The 21,968-nt window shown below is 42.0% G+C and overlaps 2 protein-coding genes across 2 annotated transcripts in view; both read right to left on the reverse strand.

The window, feature by feature from the left end:
- Positions 1-1,656, reverse strand: part of LOC130696158 (GATA zinc finger domain-containing protein 10-like) — an 18,983-nt gene extending 17,327 nt beyond the window's left edge. The window contains exon 1 of the mRNA XM_059495339.1: positions 1,519-1,656. The gene's annotated coding sequence lies outside the window, so the exon portion shown is untranslated. The remainder of the gene's footprint in view (positions 1-1,518) is intronic.
- Positions 1,174-21,240, reverse strand: LOC130696165 (homeotic protein ultrabithorax-like). The gene is given in 4 exon segments (XM_057519244.2): positions 1,174-2,103; positions 15,697-15,792; positions 15,795-17,507; positions 20,828-21,240. Coding segments are annotated over 3 exon segments (1,104 nt in total). The 5' UTR covers positions 16,507-17,507; positions 20,828-21,240; the 3' UTR covers positions 1,174-1,807.
- Between the last annotated feature and the right edge of the window lie 728 nt (positions 21,241-21,968).

Consider the following 21,968-nt stretch of genomic DNA (forward strand, 5'->3'; position numbering starts at 1 on the left):
CACACACACACACACACACACACACACACACACACACACACACACACACACACACACACACACACACACACACACACACACACACACACACACACACACACACACACACACACACACACACACACACATTATCAATGGCTTTTTTTTTGGGGGGGGGGGTTTTGAACTTGCCCTGTAGACTGTTTACTTTTGACCATCTTTCCCTTGTTTCACAAACAGTATATTTTCAAATCACGACAATATCCCAATCGTTAGTAAAATCCAGTAGCCGATATTGCACCCTACCCACCGTTAACCCACGCGCGCGCGCAACAGCGGACTCCCTTGGAGAGCGATATCTATAAAAGTCACCATTTGCGGCCTGGAAATGTCTTATTGATGGTCGTTGAGGATTACACACACATACACACACACACACACACCGTTGTGAAAAAGCCGGTTGGGCTTCCCCAGTCTTTAATTGGGTCGTTAATGTCATCGAGATGGGCCATTTTTTTTAAAGAAGAAAATCCTTTTTTTTTTCTCCTTTCCAAACAGCGGTCACAAGACAGTCGTAACATTTATAAGGCGACTTATATTATGTGTCGGAGAGCAATAAATACAACATCATTTGGCCGGTGTGTGTCTATTGAGTGTTGCCCACCTGAAGGAATCTCTTTTGACGTGCGTTGCGAACGAAAATGGTAGAGTTATGCAACACGGAGGAAAAAAGATGTAGATAACGGGCTGTTGTTGTGTACGTGGGGAATCGTAAATTAGACGTGGCCGCAAGCTCCGTAAAGATAGCCTACAAATTATTGGTCATCATTTTCTCTATCTCTCCCTCGGGTTCAAGCCGCCCGTTTTCTCCGTCTGCGATTACTATTATGCCAAAAAAAAAAAATGCTTCCAACTGGTCACGGCCGGTTTCTAATTACGCAACGCGACCGCATAGTTATTACTGAATTGAATGCGTCGAGGACTTTGTACGCAATCGCCTACCATTTAAATATAAAATGAACTTTCCAAGTGTGGCTTTCAATGGGTGCGCTTCTCGTTTTCTTATTTCCCCGGCGTTTTCAAAGTAGGTCGCGCAATTTTCCAAGTAATAAATCCCCACGTCACTGGGAACGGATGTGTGAATTTAATATTGTAAATCGATGCGGTAGTGAATAGCGATTTTTTGTTGTGCGTGTTCGTAGTTGTATTCCCGCTACATGATATATATGAAGTGAACTGAATCGAAAGAAAAAAGGGAAAAAAAAAATACTTTTGTTTTTGTTTGAAATACGTATACATTGAATTTGTATGTGCGTCTCGTCTGTCACAATATCAAAGGGCGCCCTCGGCTGACTCTGGGGGGGGGGGGGGGGGGGGGGGGTAGGGATAATGTTTAACGTGTGCAACATAAAATGTTGTGCGCGCTCAGACAAAAGAAAAAGAAACAACAATAATACTACATTTTTTTCATACGCGATAGTGATTCGAGCGAGATAGAAAAATGAAGAGAAAAATGAGACAATTGCGAACGAGGCTTACCTTTAAAAGGTTTGACGATGCACTGCGACGAATGATGTTTGAATCAAAAGATACTAAAAAAAACGAAGCTTTGGTTGTGTGGCAAACTTGAGTGAGGTATGCAGGGATGGGGATAGTGGGACAGGAAGAAGGAAAAAAAAAACATAATTTGTTCTTTGCAAAAGGGGTAAGAAAATATTGAAGGAAAGTTAAAGAAGAAAATCGTGGGAGTAAGGATTTTTTTTGGAGGGGGGGAGGGAAGGAGATGATTTGATTTAGCTGTTTGCATTTTCTAGTAATGTTTTTGTTCTCAATCTCCTCCGTTGGGCGTGGTAGACGCGGTGGACGAGTTGGAGCTTCCGCCTTTGGTGTGCGTCGCTTTGTCCTGCTCGTTGAGCTCCTTGATGGCCTGGATCTCTTTCTTGAGCTTCATGCGCCGGTTTTGGAACCAAATTTTGATTTGGCGCTCCGTCAGGCACAGGGCGTGAGCCATCTCGATCCGCCTTCTTCTCGTCAGGTAGTGATTCGTATGGAACTCTTTCTCCAGTTCCAGCGTCTGGTAGCGGGTGTACGTCTGACGACCGCGACGCCGAAGTCCATTGGCACCTTGAAAACGGGCCAAACACAAGCACGATCAAATACATGGATTCCACTTATCGCGTACATGATACAACACTTGAATTTTTATTTTATTTTATTTTTTTTTTTTTGCTAGTATTTTAATGATTCGAAACAAGGACGCAAGGCAAGAACGATCTCGACTCTGGCGCAGTTTCCCAACAACTAGAGTAAGGACACGTAACAAGAACAAGATGAACTTAAAAGAGCTGTTATGCCACCGTGGCATAAGGGATAGTGAGGGGGGGGGGGAAAGATGGAGCACATCCGATTGTCAGGTAGCGCGATACTTGCTGTTATATATATCTCTGGTTAACACAAGAGATAGTAACTTGTCTTGTTTCAATGTCTTTTTTTCTCTCTTGATTTTATTCTTTTACGAGAGCTCGTAAAATGAAATAAAAAAAATTGTTTGAAAGAGTGACGCAAAAAGGCCGCCCGAGGGATGTCGTAAAAAAAAAGAGAGCGAGAAGAAGTCAGGTCAAACTCTTTGGCCTCTTTGATCGCTGCGCGCTGTTAGATATACACATTTTGTTCTATGTATAGATAGGGCTCTCTTTTACCCTGTTTTTTTCCCCCCTTCCGTATATAATACCCTTTGAACTGTGGATAGTGGAGGATCGTTTTATTACCTCACATAAAGGTCTCTCCTTTCACACTCTCTTTGTCTTTTTTTTTTCCCTTTTTAACCGTCAATTGTTACGTTTTCAACCTCTTTTTTCCTCTCGTTTCTTGTGAGAGTTTTGAAATTGAAGGGGAAAAAGATAACACCAGGAGAGAAGAAACTCTTGACTGACACTTCCGCCTAGACTCGTCGGGAAATGGCTGACTCTTGGAAAACAGATGTTTTGGGTGATCGAATAATTGGGATGATTCGAAATTGGGTTAACACTTTTACTTTGATGCCTACAATTTTCGAATTTTTCAACAAAATGTTCGAATGATAGGTGTGCGTAGGTCTTTGACAGGTCGTTTGATTCATGACTCTGTATGTGTAAATAATTTAGAGGGGGGATATTTATTTCTCTTTTTAAAGGCCAGTGCACCAATAGGCTGGTTGCAATAGACTTCTCCGCCCTCGTACTCAAAAGGGAGGGGGTCATGCAAGTTTTGGAAAAAAAAAAGAGCCACATTTTTGGGGTTCCAGCATTTTTTCTTTTCCATTTAGGAGGGAGGTTGAAAAGAAGAGTCGCCTATTCTTGTTGCTTTTCAGCTGTCTCCGTTGTGGACTTTTTTCAACCCTCCCAAATACGCCACCCCTCGTTTTCCTTTCATCTGCTCATTTTTTTTTTTTTTTTTTTATACCCTGTTTTTGTCTGGCGACCAATCACAGAGCGTGGCTCTTTTTATTTGTGTCATGTTTGCCATTTTTTATTTTTGCTTTTCGCCATTTGGTCTGCAGGATTGGCAAATTTCCCAGTCCAATCAGAGCAACTCTCGTGGTTGTGTGGGTCGTCTGGTCCGTTCGGTTTGTGCGTTAAGGTCCAGTGTCGAAGTCAATTAAAAGTTGGCCCTCACTAAGTCGTAAAACTGCCAAAAGGCTTTTTTTTTTTTTTTTTTTTTTTTTTGTATTTTCTCTTTTCGGTTGCCGTCATCAGCAGCGAAAAAACCGGGCCAACGCACACACGTACACACAGACACGTAAAAAGAAAGGCAAAGACAGAAGACCTAAATTGAATTTGTGTTTCCTTTTCTCTTCTCACCGAAATGAACCCTAAAGAAAAAGAGGCCCTATTGCACTGCTGATTGTGTTTATCCGTTTCCTCTGTTTCATCGACGCAATTACTTTACACCACACCGATGTCGATTACTTTTTTTTTTTGTTAGGGGTTCTATCCTCCCTTTCTTTCGATTTCCGTCTTTTTGGTTTTCGTTTTCATCCATCGCCGCAACACCTTTTAGGAAACGCGGCGATGGTTGCAGAAACAATGGGGGCAGTACCTATCGAAAGATTTATGGCCGGACCTTCTCGCAGCCTTTCCATCAAGGAAAGAAGCTAAGAAAATTACAAATGCGAAGACAATCAGCGAAAAAAAAATTATCGTGTCTATCGGGGGATCCCCGATTCGATTTTCTACTTTCAAAAATAATTAAGACCTGTTTCCAATTTTTCATTAAAGCGCACGTTCAATTAAAGAAAAAGAAACGAGGTGTAAAGTTGCAACGTTTTGTTTTGTTTGAAGTAACGGGGCAGGGCGTTCGCGGCGAGAACGATGTGTTGATCTATTAATACGCCCCACAAAGAAAACGAAGGCGAGTCGGAAGAATGGTCTTTCGTAGAGAGCGGCCGTCAAACCACCCGAAATTCACAGATATATTTAACAGTTGCATGACAAAACAATGGCGTCCCCCCCCCCCTTTTAGTACTGCAACAGAGAAGTAGAGGGGACTTCGCTTTGCTGCTTGAAAACTTCTTGAGCATGCCAACACATTCAACCCTGCTGGTTTTGTGTAATAAAGTAGACGCTGCGAGAGGGGAAAGAGGAAAAAGGCAAGAGCAGTAGCTTTTTAGAATGGAGAGTCGGACTCGCTCTGTCTGCAACTCTTCTCATCCATCGTCACGAGAGAGAGAGAGAGAGAGAGAGAGAGAGAGAGAGACACAGAAAGGAACTGAAAGAAAAAAATAAATGTTTTGGTCCTATTTTTCTTGCGGAAGCCGAAGACGACAGACTCGCCTGCGATGCATATTTCACAGTGCGTATACTATACATTTTGAAAAACAGAAAAGAAAACAATTTCAATACGCTGAATTCGACTCCCTTTCCTATTCGGCAACAAGCGTCTCCTATTGGTTTATTTTCAAAGTTCTTTTTTTTTTTTTTTTTCTTTTACTCCTTTCGTTTCGGTCGGCGGGAGACATGAAACAGATTGCGCAAATCATCTTGTGTTCCTCAACCCTGTTTCCTTTCGGCTTGTTTTATTTTCTTTTTTCTTTCCTCCGACGTCTAAATATTAGGAAATCTCAGCCGCCATCGGCTTGGAAATAGAACCAAAAAAAATATATATATATCTTTAGATATTTAAGTTAATAGAAATATTCAAATTTCAATCCGCAGAAAACGGGATGTTCTATTTGATTTTTTGGGGCTCATTGTTACGAAGTGGAGGAATCGAACATCGTATGATTTGGTATAGCGGATATTGAGCCCTCGTAGAGTATCCCATTCATTGTATGTTCCGGCTGGTTTTCTTTTTTTTGTATTTAAAAGGCCAACTGTTGTATTCAAGACTACAAAGCGAATAAGGAATATAATAGAACTGGCGCACACGGAAGGTGAAAAAAAAAAAAATAATAAAAAAACGGAGCTATTATATAGAATCGAGGTAGCCGTGTGTAAATCACACGCCAAATCCCATAAATTTAGCCCAATCATGTGTTCACCATTATCTCCTCCTCCTTTTTTTTCTTTTCTTTTTCTTTCTCAGCTGAGAAAATATAAATGGATCACAGCCGAGGCGGGAAAAATTTTCAAATATATTAGAACTTTTTTTCTTCAAATTTCGTTCGTTTGGATGCAACATGTTTGATATCAAATCTTTTTTTGGCCGAGAAAAACAACAACTATAGATCCTCTCCAATACGCAGTACACACATTGATGCATAAAACAGCTAGTTCCATCGCATAGGCAACACACACACAGTGAAAAGAGACTCGAGCTGAGAGAGTTTTTCAGCTGTCGAAAAGTTACCGGCCTGAAAAAGGATCGTAAATCCTTTGAGTTTGAGATATTTCAGTGGGAAGAAGAAGGAAGAAAAAAAAAGGGGGGGGGGGGGGAGGAATGGAGGCCTGAACAAGTTTTTTTGAGAAGGAACTAGCAAGCACTATATGCCGCCAGTGAAGTCAGTACACGCAAGAAGTCTCCGATTCTAAGTTAAGATTTCCTTTTCTTGTAGTAGAATTTATATATATTTTTTTGGGGTCCCCCTTTCGCATTGCCCCAGCATCTTGTCGGAATACTCTGGTTCTTTCAACTCCCCTGTCTTAACTCGTCGACCTCCCCCGCACATTCGACGCCAAAATGAGCCGCTCTTGACGCCCTCCTACGACCAATAGCGCTTCAAGTTAAATTTGTAACAGTCGCCGACCGACCCGCAACCAATAGCGCAGCTGCCGTTCCTGCCCTACTCCCCCACATGAGTGTTTTTTTTTTTTTTTTTTTTTTTTTTTTTTTGTTGGAAGTGAAAATGGCGTCTTAGAGAAGAAAGGGAACTTATTTCTTCTTTATTGTCCTCTATCATTGCCAAGTGGTAAATATAAACCCGGCGCCAACGCGCGCGCGCGCATCTGTTGAATGATTTCAATGCAATTTACACCGACACGACACCGAGTGCCCCCGAAAGACCAGAGGCTTTCAACTGTATACTTATAAATAAATTATTTTTATTTTTTATTTTCATTTCTTAAATTGATTCAAGCGTCCTCGTAAATTTCTTTAGCGGTTTCGTCTAGTTCAGCGTGTATAAAACCGCACGTCATTTTGTTTTTTTGTTTTTGTTTTTTCCGATAGCCTTTGCGGTTTTTGCGGCAGCGCTACTTTTCGTTTTCTCGATGGAAAAAGCCAACAGGAAGAAAAATAAAATTTCGATTAAATGTTTACAAAATGAAAAGAAGAATTTCCATTATAGGATGGGCGAGAGAGAGAGAGAGAGAGAGGGAACTGAAAATTCCACAGTAAGGAATTTGCTTGGAAGTGAAATGGGAAAATAAAAGCCTTGATATAAATAAACGGTTTCGACCGTTCTGCGGGGGTTGCTTAGTTTATAAGATTTTGTTGTTGCGTCTCCCAGTATATATTTAAAGGAAAATATCGAAGACACCGAAAGAGATGGAGAATAGAGGCTGGCTAGCATTGAGAGAAACATGCGCCCATTCCTCTCTCTGCTGGACACCGAGGAGACGACAGCCGTATCTTGACTTAGTTATACACACTTTCACACTCAAAAGAAGTCGAAGATGCCGACGATAATCCAATCGTATCTTATTGGGGAAAAAAAAAAAAAAAAAATCCTACCCCCTTTCTTCGCTTGTTGATTTCGATGACGGGCACACACGCACACAAACAAGTTCGATGATCATTGATCCTTTCACACGAGCGCCGTCGGAATAAATCAAATGGAATCTCGGTAGATGATTTACAGACACGGAGAAGACCTGCCTGTTATTACCAACTGGCAGTGGTAGCAGTCGAGATTTTTAAGAGGTTTTTTATTAGGTCCCAATAAAAGTAACAAGCCCCTCTAGTCGTAAAAGGATACGCTCGTATAGGCCCTTGCGTCGTAACGGCAATGAATCTTTTCGGTATTTGCTAGCTCGTTTAATGACATGTAACTGTTATGTTTTCTCACATTCCAATAAAACGATTCAATAATTTATTCTTTCCTTAATAAAATTAAGCGCGTGAAACTGTATGAATATAATTATTTCAATTTAATTAATTCGCATTTCCTTTTTTCAATTTCAGGCTAGAAGAATGACGGGTTTTGGCAGCGAGCAACGGGGTTTATTTCGTCGCTAAACGCAAGGTAAGAACACCCACTCTACATACTTATGTTTGACGCGTACGTGTAGTCCGTTAGTCTTAATGAATCAATCAAGAGAAGAGTTTGTCGGGTACGATTTTGATTTATGGCAGCGCAATTACTCTTGACGTGACATGTTTTATGCACGCCCGCCCCGCAAACTCGCTCATTCTAGTGATTTCCGCACAAGCGTCCGGTCGAATGAAAAGTTTGATGTTTTGCGTTTGTTAGCCTTGCGACATTTATGGCATCCAGCAAAGCGCTCTTGCCCTTGTGGTCTCCCATCTTGCATAATGATGAATGTGCCCTTCTCTCTATTTTCTCTCCTCTGTGTGTGTGTGGGTATAATCACGGTAATGAAGTGAAACAAATGGCCTACATCAGGAACCGTGTGCCCTCGAGAGCTCAACAAGATGATCTGCGGGATTCAATTCAGCGGGACGGCCAACGCTGGCGAAACACAAATTTGCCGTGGCATTTTTTTTTTACTCTGGTCGATGGAGAGATCTACGCTCGTCTTGATGCCTCGTGTGTGTCTGTGTGTGTGTGTGTGTGTACATCACAGGGACAGTTGGTTTCTCTTTCTTTTAAGGCAAAGCTTTCAAAGCCATAAAAGTCACACAAATTCTTATTCTTTCTTTTGCCCTTTCCGTGTCTGTGTGTGGGTTACAAGACGAGCGGGTTAGGCTTCTATTTAGAACCGTTTAACCCGGCCACCATGTTGAAGAGGTCCAATAAAACGTTTTTCTTTTCTTTTTGGACTTTGATGACTCGGTCGTTGTCATCATCCTAAAATAAAAAGGGGGGAAACTGAAGAGACACCAGGAAAGGGAAAGTGTTTTGCTCTCATTCTTCGGTCGTTTGAAGAAAAAAGGATGACCCTGAACTAATTCGTCCGGAAGGATACGTTGTCATAAGAAACTTTTAATAGAGGGCCATATAAAGTCTTGTTTTTTTTAGTTTTTTGAGGGGCTGTTTTTTTTTTTTTAAAGTTGGGTCATTCATCGAGTCGCCTGAATTTTCTTTGTTCTTAAAAAAAAAAAGAGTGAGTTCAGTTTTGCGCCGACCAAACTGCCCGAAACTTCTAACGATCATTTTTTTTTTCAAAGCTAAGTTGATAGATGGCAGTGCATAATGGACCGGATTTATCAGATCTATACCGTCCATGATTTCGTAGACTCGATTCATTTCAAGCACACCCTTGAGGCTTAGGCAATTGGTGCGGCAACGCGTTCGGACTTTAATTCCCTTCTTCATCCAATTCCCCAATAACTTGACGTTACGTATTACAAAAAAGGAAGAAAAGCGATGTTCATTTTTTCAAATTTATTTTCAAAGTTCTCATTTCGAGACCTTCGAGCTTAATTATACCTTAAACGAAGATAAACAAACCCTGTGGCTCCCGTCAGTGATTAAAAATTCTACACATATTTATATCTCCCCCCCCCCCCTTTTTTTTTTTTTTTTTTTTTTTTTTTTTTTTTAATTGCGTAGTCGATCGAAAACGGTTCAGGAAGAACTCGGACAAAGTTTCCGCTTTTTGCTTTTCTTCTTTCCTTCTTTGCGTGCTGAAGTTAATTGAAAAAATAAAAAATGAGAAAATGCAATTGTGGAAATGCTCCGTACATGGGGGCCAACGAGGCCAAAAAAAAAAAAGATTGTAATTCATTCTACAGTCAGCCGAGCAGAGAAGTCGAAAGGAAGAGGGTGCTAATGCTTTATAGAGTTCTACCGTAAGTTCATAACTCGTACAACTCTCGTCCGTTTCCGCTCTTCTCTGACGCCTGTGTCTAGTCTTGTCTTTTGGTTGAGTATAGTTTGTTTCTATTTATTTGTACTGGATGTCAAAGTTACGTAACGTTCAAACAGGATTGTGAATGTTCCGTATCCTCTCGGATGGGAACAGAGCGGCATTTTTTTTTTGTTTTTTCTACTCAAAAACCAGAGTGTCGGATTTACTTTTCTATTTAGGGGGATTTTTAAACCCCCGCTCAGCAAAGATCGTTTTTACCCAATCATCGGGTGAGAAACGTGTTGTGGGTAACTCCCCCTTTTTAAAAAAAAATCTTTGTCGGGGTTGTCTGGGTATGATTCTTTTTTATTTTGCTATCCACGTCATGGGAATGGAACCATATGTTAAATAGTTTAGCCTCTTTCTTTTTTGTGACATTTTTCTGTCGATTTACAATTTGATCCATGCGATTGGCTGAAAAAAAAAAATTGAAGCACGTGAGTCATATTAAAACATTCCCCCCCTAGTTCTCTGTGCGGAGCACCGTCTGTCCCGCGACGGACGCGATACAGGAAAGAAGCTTTCAATCCATGAGTGTGTGTATGTGTGCGTATCAAGCGAAAATCGCATAAATCGTTCAGCGACCATCCCCTCCCACCCCCCAGGGGGGCTTTCATAGGGAAGAACGTCTAAACGAGAGAGAGAGAGAGAGAGAGAGAGATTCAGTCTGTTCCTTTGTTGTTGGCATTACGCGTTGTGTGAACGATCCGTTACTCGTTGCAAACGTGCGCTTCACTCGCTGGCGTCTGCTCTCGTGTGTGTGTTTTCCCGTTTTTCTATATAACGACATAAATCTAATATACAAATACGTACACACACATATGATATCTGCGCGTGCATTCGTTATTCCGCCCGACCCTCTTAACCGTAACCCCCTCCATTTACGACACGCGCTTATTTTGCACAGTATTGTTACAATTTCGAATATTTCCTTTTATTGATTAGAAATGGATTTACGATGGCTTTTTTTTGGGGGGGGGGGGAGGTATTGAGTAACCTTCGTGACATTTCCGCTCGGTTAATTTCAATTTGGCCGTTTAGGTGGGTGGGGGAGGGCTGCGATTTCACGATCCTCCCTCGTTCTACACCTACGCGCCGTATTTTTCCCGCAAACAAAATGGTGATAACGTTCGAGTAGATTTTGAATTACACACGAAACAACAAACAAGGAAAACACGGCGGCCTTGGCTTTTACACACACACACACACACATCAGAGGGTCGATGATGAATTGCCGTTGAATGAAGATTCTTTTTTTTTTTTTTTTTTTTTATTCCGTCCTTTAAGAGGGAAGAGAAACAGAGAAGGAAAAAAACAACACAAGTTGCGTGATTTATTGGGCTCTCTCCCTCAGGGAATTTTTTGAAAAATAAAATCATTATTGTTTTTATTTATTTATATATTTTTTTTTTCATTAAAAAAAAAGGATTTTCCTGCCCAAGAGCAGAGTGTCCTCTCTCGTGCGGTTTATGTCCTCGCCGCTTTCTATTACACGTTTCTTTTTCTTTTGTTATAGAGCGTGTGATGGTGATCACTCGGGAGTTGTTGTCCCGTTCGTGTGTGTACATTCTTTTTTTTTTTTTTTTTTTTAACAAGAATCTAAAAATGCTAGGAGTCTTTTTCCAATTTATTGTATTTTATTTTTGTTTCGCCTTTTTTCCCTTCTCGCTTTCGGTGGTGGCCGCCTCCAGGTCGGACTGAATTCTCGAAACGTATCAGCGGCATAATTATAGGTTGTATCTGGTTTGTATCGAAGTGATTTATATCAGAAAATAAGCGGTCGACCCCCATTTGTAACTGTTAGTCATTTTTAGAATCAACCGCTTTACTCTTTTCTTTTAAACGCACTAAAAAAATTGGATTGCAACTGAAAAGTGTCGAACAATTTATCGATCCGTGGGTGTCGCATTTTGATTGATAATCGTTGAAAATAATCGTAACATTAAGGGTAAAACAACGCGATGTTTGTTCTAACTTTGGTGTCAATAAATTTAACTGTTAACGAGATTCACCAGCTGCCCTACTCTTTTGCTAACGAAAAAAACCCAAAACGGTACGTTCATTACCGCCTTAATCTACCGCCTCGAATTATAGAGACAAGTTGATTCTTAAATCCGTCCCATTACTTTTATTGCCTGCGTAAAAATAAAAGAGGGCGCAATGAATATAAATAAACTGTGTGGACTCAACAGGGTAAACAGTAAACAAACATTAATAAAGATTCGGATGACCGTGCTGATGTTGTGTGCGCAAGACTTGACGTTGTGGGAGGGATAGGGTATGTTGGCGCACGCCATCTAACGACGGTTAGATGTACTGGTTTTTTTGTTTTTTTTTTGCCCTTCTCTTTTTAAAAAATTTTAAAAGAAAGACTTGAAAAGGGAAAACACGAAAGAAGAAAAGAATAATTAAGTTCCGCAATGTTGCTGATGTTGCTTGTTGTTGTTTCTCTGATGGGTCTCACTATGAAAACAAACCTCGACGCTTTCGCCACCGACGGACCACCCGTGACTTCGTTACTTAACTACCAGTCGATTCACGTAATTCTCTTAGCCTTTCCTATTTCTCTCATTCTTTTCACTGCGGCGTCTGATTTCCTCCAATTATTAATTGTTTTCTAATTTTATTTATTTTTTTTTTTCCTTTTTTTTTTTTTTCCTGTTTTTTTTTTGTTGTCAACTTTCAACTTAAAGTCAGCACGCAAACAGTTTTCTAGCTGGTGTGTCGTCCTGGTTTTCCTTTTAGAAATGCTCCGCTTTTCCAGTGTAGGATTCAGCCTGATTTCGTTATACGGCTGAAGAAAAACACCGTACCCGATTTCGATCTGCCACGGGGGTATCCAATGGCGTTGCATCGCTTCTGTATACGTATACTACACAAATGAAATGAACACCCCACCTCGATCCCTAAGCTTCAACAATAGTATAGCTCGAAAGTTCCTCTGCCGGAGCGAAATACGACGAAGTGTAATCGATGATGAACGGAATACTACTGTTAGCCTTTTTCCTTTTTTTTTTTTTTTTTTTTTTTTTTTTTGCCTCCTTGTTCTGGTCAAAGAAAAAAGAAAAGCAAAACGAAAAGGGACAAGAATAAGATCGGATTCTGTAGCGCCGAGCTGGAGCCACTACCGTTTTTATTTTTCGTTTAGTGTGCGCGTGTGTGCGTGTGTGTGTGGTGGAGGTCTTTCAACTCGAAACTGTTGGCAAGGAAATAAAAAAGAGGTCATAGCTTTGGATAAACTTTGTGCGTGTGTACGTATCTGTTAAGCATGCAATGTTCACTTCAACTTCTCTTTGGTTCTTTTCTTTTTTTTTTCTTTCCTTTTCTGAGTGAACATTGGAGTATTTTTCGCTCTTGTGTGTCCATCCAGAGCTCACAGTGCAACGCAGACGTGTGGCTCTAGATGAACATTAGGTCCCTGGTTCATGAGAGAAGATTTATCGCTTTTTCCAGCTCCAATTCCCTCTGTCGACCCATCCGGCCCATGCAAGTTACAACCAAAAATAGAGGGGGTTTCTCTCTTTTTCTATTTCTATTTCGTGTTTTTTTTTTCGGGGGGGGGGGGGAAGGGGGGATATAGGGGTTGAAAACGAACCCTTCGAATTTAACTTTTTTTTGTAATGAAAAAAAAAAAGGAAACAGTTCGTCTTTTGGGAGGAATTCATAGTTGGATGCTCAAAAAACGTTTTTCGTTTGAAACAATTTTTGCCTTTTGTCTTGAACCAATTAACTCATCGCTCAAATTCCTCCTCCGTAATAGCGAACACTCTTCAGCCAATTGCTTCTATTTTTAAGGTGATTCGAAAAAAAATATCATAGAATTTTTAAGTTTTCAATTTCGCTCATTTTGTTGGCTGAATGACGTGTCATTTTCACCATTTGTTTGGAACTGTGCAGATTCTACGCCAGCGATAGTAAATCCCAGCAATAATAGAATGTACTCACACGGTCACCAGCTGGTTAAACAACTAGCTAAACTAGGCACCGTATAGAAAGATTGAAATCAATCCCACCACCATTTGCCCTGCTGCGTTGCTTCTCGTGAAATATTGCCGTGCGTAAACCACGACTGCTATTCGACTACTATGCCGGCCGTGATTTATGTCCAACCTGATCGTTATGCGCGCCTCTTCATCTGTCCTTCGTACGATCATTACCAAATAGCGAACAGCAGGTGGTGTTTTTTTTTTTTTTTTTTTTTTTAAATAAAAAGAAATGAGTGGAAAATAAAAGGCAGTTGTAATTCCTAACGCGTGGCTCGACGCTGTCTGTACGGCTTAGTACCGTCGTCTAGCCGACCGAGTGTCAACACACACGAACGAACACGAGCGCCTCTTTTATGAATGATGTTCATGTTTTTGGAATGTTCCCTTTGCGCGCCCCAATTGAACTGCACTTGCGAAAAGAAGATGTCTCTTTTTGGATTGTTTTTTTTTTTTTATGTTTGCGGACTGGACACGATAAATTATTACATAAAAAAAAAGCGCAGTGTTTTCGTCCTAGATACCCACGGAGTCATCTGAACAGTCCCCGACCCCCCGCATCTCTCACCTGAAGGGGCCAAAAAAAAAAGGAAACCTTTTCATTTATTTTTCTTTTCGGGGTTCCCGCCTACTAAACCTCTGGGGTTGCATTTCTACAAATCTTGTAGTCGCTGTTACATGGTGTTCCGGTGATACGTTCCAACTAACCCTCACTCTGCTCTTTTTTTTCTTACTTGAGATGTCACTCTTTTCATGACTTGACCATTTAACGACCCGTGTCGAACGATAGGGGGTCCATAGCATTTCAATTTCAAATTTATGCATTTTATTTTATTTTTTTAATATTTATTTATTTAAAAATGAATGGCGAACTCAGTTGGGTGTTTTTTCTCGATTTTTTCTCGTTTCTTTGAAACGTTTGTCGACTATTGATAAATCGATGGGGTTATGTCGTCCTCCCGCAAGACCTGTTGCGCACGCAGCGCCTCAGGACTCCCGGGCGCGCGTGCAAATGGTCAAACTCTATCTCTCTCCTTGTTTTTCCTTTTTCTTTTCTAGATTTTAGCGTTATCGGTATAAACGAACGCTCGTAGCTGTATTAGATAGTAGTAGCAGCAACATGAGGAATTTGTTTTTATTTTGTTTCTGTTTTTTTTTTTAATTTTTTTTTTATTGAAGAGGTAAAGAAAAAGGGCATATTGGGTAATCTCTATGGCCCAGCGTAGCCTTATCGGCTGTGCTGTACCATACGCCCGGCTAGCCACCTGGAAAAGAAAGGCAAAGAAAGGGAGGAAATGCTGATAGATAGTGAGTGAGAGAAATGGTCATTTGCATAATACTTGGTTCTTTTTCAAGTTACTGACGGGATAAAATGTTTTTTTTTTTTTATTGTTGTTGTTATGTTATTATTGTCGGGGAAAAGAGCGAAATTGCTTATGAATTGCCGATTGACGACAATGCTGTTGGATTAAGACTGTCGTCTCGTTCAATTATGATAAAAATCTTGAAGATAATTTTACATTGTTTCCTGGGGAAAGCGAACGGAAGGATGTCAATTTTAATAGCTCTAACTGAACTTCCATTGGCGTATTTCCTTTTTTTTTCGGTTTTTATTTGTTATGTTGTACCCTTTCTGAATTGGCGTGGCGACCCTCTCGCACAAAACAAACGTAAACGAAATAGAAACAGACATTTTATGTGATTTGGGTGCTTGTTACCACTGGATACAAAGGAAAGTTACGAGCGCTTGCAGAGGTCCGACGGTTTCGAATTTTTATGGAGGTCATCAAAAAAAGGGGGGTCGGATGTGTAAGGATTTGCGTGTTGTGCGCGACACGATAAGGACGAGTCGTTGATTTTTTTTTTTCTCCCCTTACCAACGATCGAAAAAAAAAAAAAAAACGTAACGCGTTGCCGGGGCCACCCGTCTCTTTCCGCTAGTTCGGCCGGTGAAAAAAAGAGTTATGGCTTTGATCCGCCCCCTACTTCAACAGCCCACCACGTGAGGGCATATCATCATGGCAGCAAAACAACAACAGTAGGGCGAACATTCAACAGGGCAGTAGTCAACAACACACAAAATCGTGATCGGCCAGAGTTTTGAGACTTTGTTTTTGCTGTTGTCGATCATGACACTACGCACTACACGAATCATAAATTACCTCACGCACGCGTCCGTCTCTTTTTTTTTTTTTTTTTTTTTTTTTTTTTGAAACGCCCGTAATTTACGATGTTTAAAATTAAAAACAAGAAAAAAAAAATGAAATGAACGGGCGCGGACTTACCGGCGATGGCCATCCAGGGGTAGAAGGTATGGGCGGACGATTGACTCTGGGGTGACTGCTGCTGGCTGATGGCGTGCTGGTTGGCCGTGTTGTGGTGCTGTGCTGTTGTACCGAGTTGTGTTGATGTTGTTGCGAGTGTTGCGTGTTGTGCTGCGAGATGACGCCTCCGCCGTGTTGCGACACGGGCGCTTGGACGGCCGTCGTGGCGTTGAGAGAGCACGGGCTCCACGGGTTGTTGTTGGGACCGACCGAATTGGGGCCGGCCGAACGGGGGGTGACGGCGCTGACGGCGGCCTCGGGGCCGACTCCTACGCCGCCCGAGACGTTGGACGCGACGCCCGGATAACCGCCGCCGCCTCCGACAATGCCGCCGCCGCCGCCCACCCCACGATTGTTGATGTTATTGTGTCCGTGACCAACGGAACCCACTCCGACACCTCGGTCGTTGACTCCTCCCTGTTGGGTTGCTCCGGCCACGGCGGCCGCTGCAGCCGCTGCCGCCGCCCATGAACTGATGGCCGAATTGTTGTCGGATTTGACGATGCCCGTCGAACTGTAGCCGTTCTGGTCGGCCTTGCTGCAGTCCAATTTGTACTGTTGCTCGTAGAGTTTGCACGAAGCTGCCGCTGCTGCCGCCGCCGCTGCTGCCGCCGACGACTGGTCGTACGAGTCGACTTGGCGCGTCACGCCTCCGGACGGCGGGCCGTACGGGTTGACTCCCAAACCCAGCGGGAACCGATACGCCTGTTCGGCTCCCGTTTGTCCGTGACCGCCGTAGAAACCGGATTGTTCGAAATACGAGTTCATCATTTTCGACGTAGCAAAAATGTGACTGTCCACACGTTGTTATGTCGTTTGCACTTTATTGGAACACACCAATCACACACACACTTAAAAGGGAGAAGGGAAAAAAAAAAAGAGTTAGGGACTTTCGTCCCGTTGGAACGTTAAAGCCCGGGACTTGGTTCCGTTGCGATTGCACTGAGGAGGAAGCGCCAGAGAACACTGAATTATTCGACTGATGTGTTTCTTTTTCCAGGCTACCAGATGTGTTTAGAAAATAGATAGCACTGAATTCTTTTTTCTTAAATTCAAATGGGACTCACACTCTCCCGCGCTTCTTACGTTCCAGGTTGGATGCTAGAGAAAGAGAGAGGCGCTTGGCACGCGGTTGCGTCGAAGTCTGCTGATAGCGATCAACTAAAGCCGTTCGCCGTGCGCGGGACTCACAAAAGGGTGCTGGGCAAAGACACGGAGGCCTCTATAATGGGGGTATGAGTAGTCGTAGTTGTTGTAGTAGTCGTAGTCGAAGAGAAGGAGGGGTTTCTCTCCCTCTCTTGGCGAGGGGGGGGGGTCGGATGCGAAGAACCAATGAGCGTCGCAGTCGTTTCTACACGAACCCTCCTAATGGCTTTGCGGCCGCGGGCCGGGCCTGCGCTCTGCGGCAGCCACAACCATCATGATGGGCACGAGAACCGAGTTGGGGGTGGGATGAGGGGAGGAGCTTTTGCTGTACTTTGATGGATGGCTACGCCCACTTGTTCTGCGGATCTCGGGGCAATGGAGGACACGCTAGCGCCACTCGACGGTGTTTGAAACAAGCGCGTAATGGTTACAAATGGGATGGATGGATGGAAAATGTGTTTGCTGCTGCGAAAACACGGTAAAGTAAGTTGTAACAGGCTTTCTTGATTGTGTTTGGGTAGGAAACAGCAGGCTCGTTTATATGGCCAGCCGATTGCGCTCCGTTACTCTTTCTTTTTCTTCAATAATTTTGATGGTAAGTGTCCGGAACTTGAGCCAGAAGGTCTCTGCAAGTTAAAAATACAAAAGAAATCAGGGCATTAAAAAAAAATAATTTCACGTCACTGAGCCGTTTGATGAGATATATCGAATCTGTTTAGTCTGATTGATCGTCGTTTGATGAAGTAACAAGGAAAGCTTGCCGTCGTCTTGTATTTCAACATAAGCGCGATTTTTCTGACAACGTATCGGATGTCGTATTTACTCGTTAGATGACTCTACTGACCTTTACACTTTGCCTTTTTATTATTGTTATTATTACTATTTTTCAAATGACGTAAATAGCACAAACAGATCGCCGGAGAAAGCTCGACGAATTGATAAAAATTAAAAGTTAATAGATCAAGCAAATAGATTGAGTGATGTAACGGGCGGTTGAAACGATAATTGGGTGAGATGATGACGACGCGCTTTGTTGCCTTTATTTTTACGATCGATAAAACAGATCGTAACGATTTGAGTCTATGGGCGCTTCATGTCTGTTTTGATTGCGGCATCCATTTTTAAAGGCTCTTCTTCGCGTTCCTCCTTTTGTTTGCCATTGCGGTGGTTGAGACGATGATAGAGAGTGAAATAGTGCGTACTACTAGTCGTAGTATAATAGTAGTAGTAACACTTTTTTGATGGGCTATTTAGATCATTCCCTACAACCCCAAACGACCTCTCGCTGAATAGCGCAACAGCATTCAACTCTCATCTCTCTCTCTCTCTCTCTCTCTCTCTCTCTCTCTCTCTCTCTCTCTCTCTCTCTCTCTCTCTCTCTCTCTCTCTCTCTCTCTCTCTCTCTCTCTCTCTCTCTCTCTCTCTCTCTCTCTCTCTCTCTCTCTCTCTCTCTCTCTCTCTCTCTCTCTCTCTCTCTCTCTCTCTCTCTCTCTCTCTCTCTCTCTCTCTCTCTCTCTCTCTCTCTCTCTCTCTCTCTCTCTCTCTCTCTCTCTCTCTCTCTCTCTCTCTGGTGCCGTAAAAGATAAGAAGAAAACCTTTGCACATAATGGTTATGACGTCGTTGCTTCAAGTTTTTTCATGCCATGTTTTTTTTTTGTTTTTTTGTTTTTTTTTTTACTCTCTGGAGTCAAGAGAGAGTGCTGTTTTATGTGAATGCGTTTGTGCCTGCGTGTATACGGTGCGTGTTTGTGTGTTAAGAAAGCATCAGCGAAGCCTTTGGCTTGTCTCTTCGTTGCCTGCTGCTATATTCAAACACAGCCGGCGGCCAAAGATGATGAAGAAAACGAGAGAAAGAAGAAGAGCTCACATATTTGGCCGACCGCAAGAATAGGCCAAAAAAGCAACAGCGAAAAACAGCGGGTGGACCCATCGGCCGTGACTGATGGCTAGTCGGCACGGTGTTCCTTTGCCACAGTGACCAATCCACTGGGCGGCGCTCTAATAGTCTGATAATTTCATGCGACTTGCATCTTTTTTTTTTTTTTTTTTTTTTTTTTTTTTTTTTTTTTTTTTTGTGTATATTCTCCTGTTTCTTTTCGTTTTCCCCGTAACGCCGGATGATTTCATTATTCTAATGTTGCAGATGTTTGGGTTAAGTAGGAGAAAAAACTGAGGCAAAATAGGAGAGATCGTTCTGCAATTGCATTCAATTAATGTTCGGCTTCTCTATTAAAGCATAAGTTTTTAGACGTTCAACGTAGGAAGAAGGGATTGAAAATTAAGATGGTGTATAACATCGTGATAATCGCGCATTGATTCATTAACGACTATACAACGTTACGTTCCAGGTCTTCCCTGAATTTTGACGTTGCGTCCCTGAATTTCCTCAGTTCAGTTATTTTTCGAATACGATATATAGGCCTATTTTGGTATTAGAAGTTTCCTTTATATTACGCTTTAATGTTATGTAGTGTTAGTGTTCTGCAAAAATTATTTTCCAGCTAACAAATGCAATGATTTTAACTTTCGATTTTTTTTCTTTCTTTCTAGGCCTCTTGTGTTACCCCACTCACCGGCTCCGGGTTAAGCGCCTAACATCTACCGACGGGTAAGTCAAGTTTTGCTTTTAAATCTCTTCGTTTGCATGAAAGTTAAAGTTTGTTCAATCAATTCGGTCGATTTGGGGTCTTTTTCATTTTCGATTCGCGTCATGAGTTAGGATTAAGGTTTATTTTACTTCAGCTTTGCAAGGCGTGTTGCTGTACACAACTTCATCTGCCATTTAAATTCGCAACGATTGCTTTTTGATTGCCTTTAATTTCTTGGCGTTGTTCGAACCATCCATTACCGCTTTTTCATCCACCGGTTCTTTAAAAGTTCGAAAAATGTTGCTGACTAGAATTCTAGGCCTTTTGTAATTTGTGTTACTTTGCCAACGCGTACAATTACTGTGACCATCTGTTATTCTTTTGCGAACCAATATTTAAAAACACCAAAAGAATTGGCGGCTCGATACAGCAAACGTAAGGTTTCAAAGGATCTGCAAGGAAAAGGTAGATTTCTTTGCCCAGGTTTTGGCCTGTGTTGGTACACAGTCGGTTCATCGTCGGTGTTGGCGTAACCCAAGGATACAAAAGGCACTTAAAGGAGGGAATAGCACAATAATCATTAAAAAGCCACAAAACGCGCATTTAATAGTTCATAAAACCCTGCAGGTGTCTGCAAGGCAGTGCGGATGGTCTAGGCAAACCTGAATGATCTACGATGTGTCAAAGACGATCTCGGTCCTGATTTATTTTCTCGTGTTTGACGAAAATGTCCTTTAAAACACCGTTAATGGCTTCTCTTTTATGCGACACTTTGAATCGACCTTTCGAAATAAAGTCGATAACGTTGCAACAAGTTTTTGGTGACGATCTCATAAAAAAACGAGTGGAATATCATTGTTTCAAGTTGAATCTATCCTGCCAATAAATTGCGAGGTAATCGACGCTAGAAATGGCTCGTTTTGGCTGGCAATAGTGGAACTACTATACACAGGCGCTTGTTGATGGCGGAATTCGTTCTTGATTGGATAAAATGTGACAGTCAGAAGTGGCCATCAAAAAAAGAAAGGAAGAAAATAAAAAAATGAAACGAGAGGCGCACGCTGTTTGATGGCCATCAAGAGCAACGCTAGTAGCAACACGGTTGCCCATATTTTCGGGATTTTTATGGACCGTTTGGAAAATTAAAGGGCCGGCCGCGCCATTTGCCCATACAGCCGTTTTACTTATATGGGCAATCAACGTTCAAATCTTTTAAACTACAGTATCTCACACTTTTTTTTTTAACAACGAAACGATCATTAACCTGACCTAAGGTTTCCATCTGATTTTTTACGTTGGGAACTTCTCATTTCTGATTTACAGTTAACTAAATGAAAAATCACGTATAGGCCTCTTACCGTTCAAATGTTTTGTTGTTGTTCGCCTCTTACGTTCGGCAATAAGATGTCGCGCTTTATTTGTTCTCTCTCTTTTTCTGCAATTTTTGTTTTCGTTATTTTGTTTCTTTTTTTTTTTTTTTTTTTTGCTGCTGCGTCGGCTATTCGACGAGTCTCACAAGTCAAAGAATTGCGTCCTATTGGGGCCACGGCGCCAGATGCAACTATAGGACGGCCGTCGTTTCTGCTTGCCTATGGGGGCTTATGGAGGGGGGCCACTGCTTTGCACTCCCCCTTTGGAAACGGCTTCTACTGCCACTAGTACAAACTACAAGAGTACGGGCAACAAAAAAAAAACAGTCAGGGCGGGGCGTGTAATAGCGTCCAAAATGGCCGCCGCAACGACTTTAGTATGTTACACTCACATAGCCTCGTCCACGCGCTCATATAGCGCGGCCTCTTAATAATATCTTCTCCCTCTCTTTCTGGCTGAGTAAAGAAAAAAAGAAAACGGGGGTGGGGGGTGGGGTGGGGAGGGAGAGACGAGACATCACGGAAATATCACACTGCAATCCAATCTGAACGAGCACTTGCGGGCACACACATACACACGTTCTTTGTAATTAAGAACTTTTTGCCGTGGGTTGCATTTCGATCCGTCGGCTTCTTGACGACGGAGAGGCCAACATGTTTGATGGCTGTCGTGCAATTGTATCGTAGAAGCGAAATGAAAAGCGGGATCGCTTCATCATATTGGCTGTTTAACAACAGAAGAAGAAGGAGAAGAAAAAAGAGAAGGGTCGCGCAAACAGCACGAAATTACAAACTACGTACTTTAGAAAGAGAGTAAAGAAAATGATAACATAGCAGTCGAGGCGATAATGTCTTTTTCTTGACTAGTCCTCGGGTATCGTTCGTGTTTTGTTTTTGTTTTTCCACCTGTATCTAATTTAGCGATTTTCTTTATTTATCCTTTTTTTTTTTTTTTTTCTCAAGGAGATGGGTCATTTCTTATTTCCTTTTTTTTTTTTTGTTTTGTTTTGTTTCACGTTACCTTTCCGCCTCCCGTTCATTCCCCGACAGGTTTTCTGGCCGCTCAGAGCTCGTTTATTATGACGGTGATTATTATGATCATTGTTATTATTATTTGTCTCGTTGCGCG

This window comes from Daphnia carinata, chromosome 5 (assembly GCF_022539665.2).
Source record: "Daphnia carinata strain CSIRO-1 chromosome 5, CSIRO_AGI_Dcar_HiC_V3, whole genome shotgun sequence".
Taxonomy (NCBI): domain Eukaryota; kingdom Metazoa; phylum Arthropoda; class Branchiopoda; order Diplostraca; family Daphniidae; genus Daphnia; species Daphnia carinata.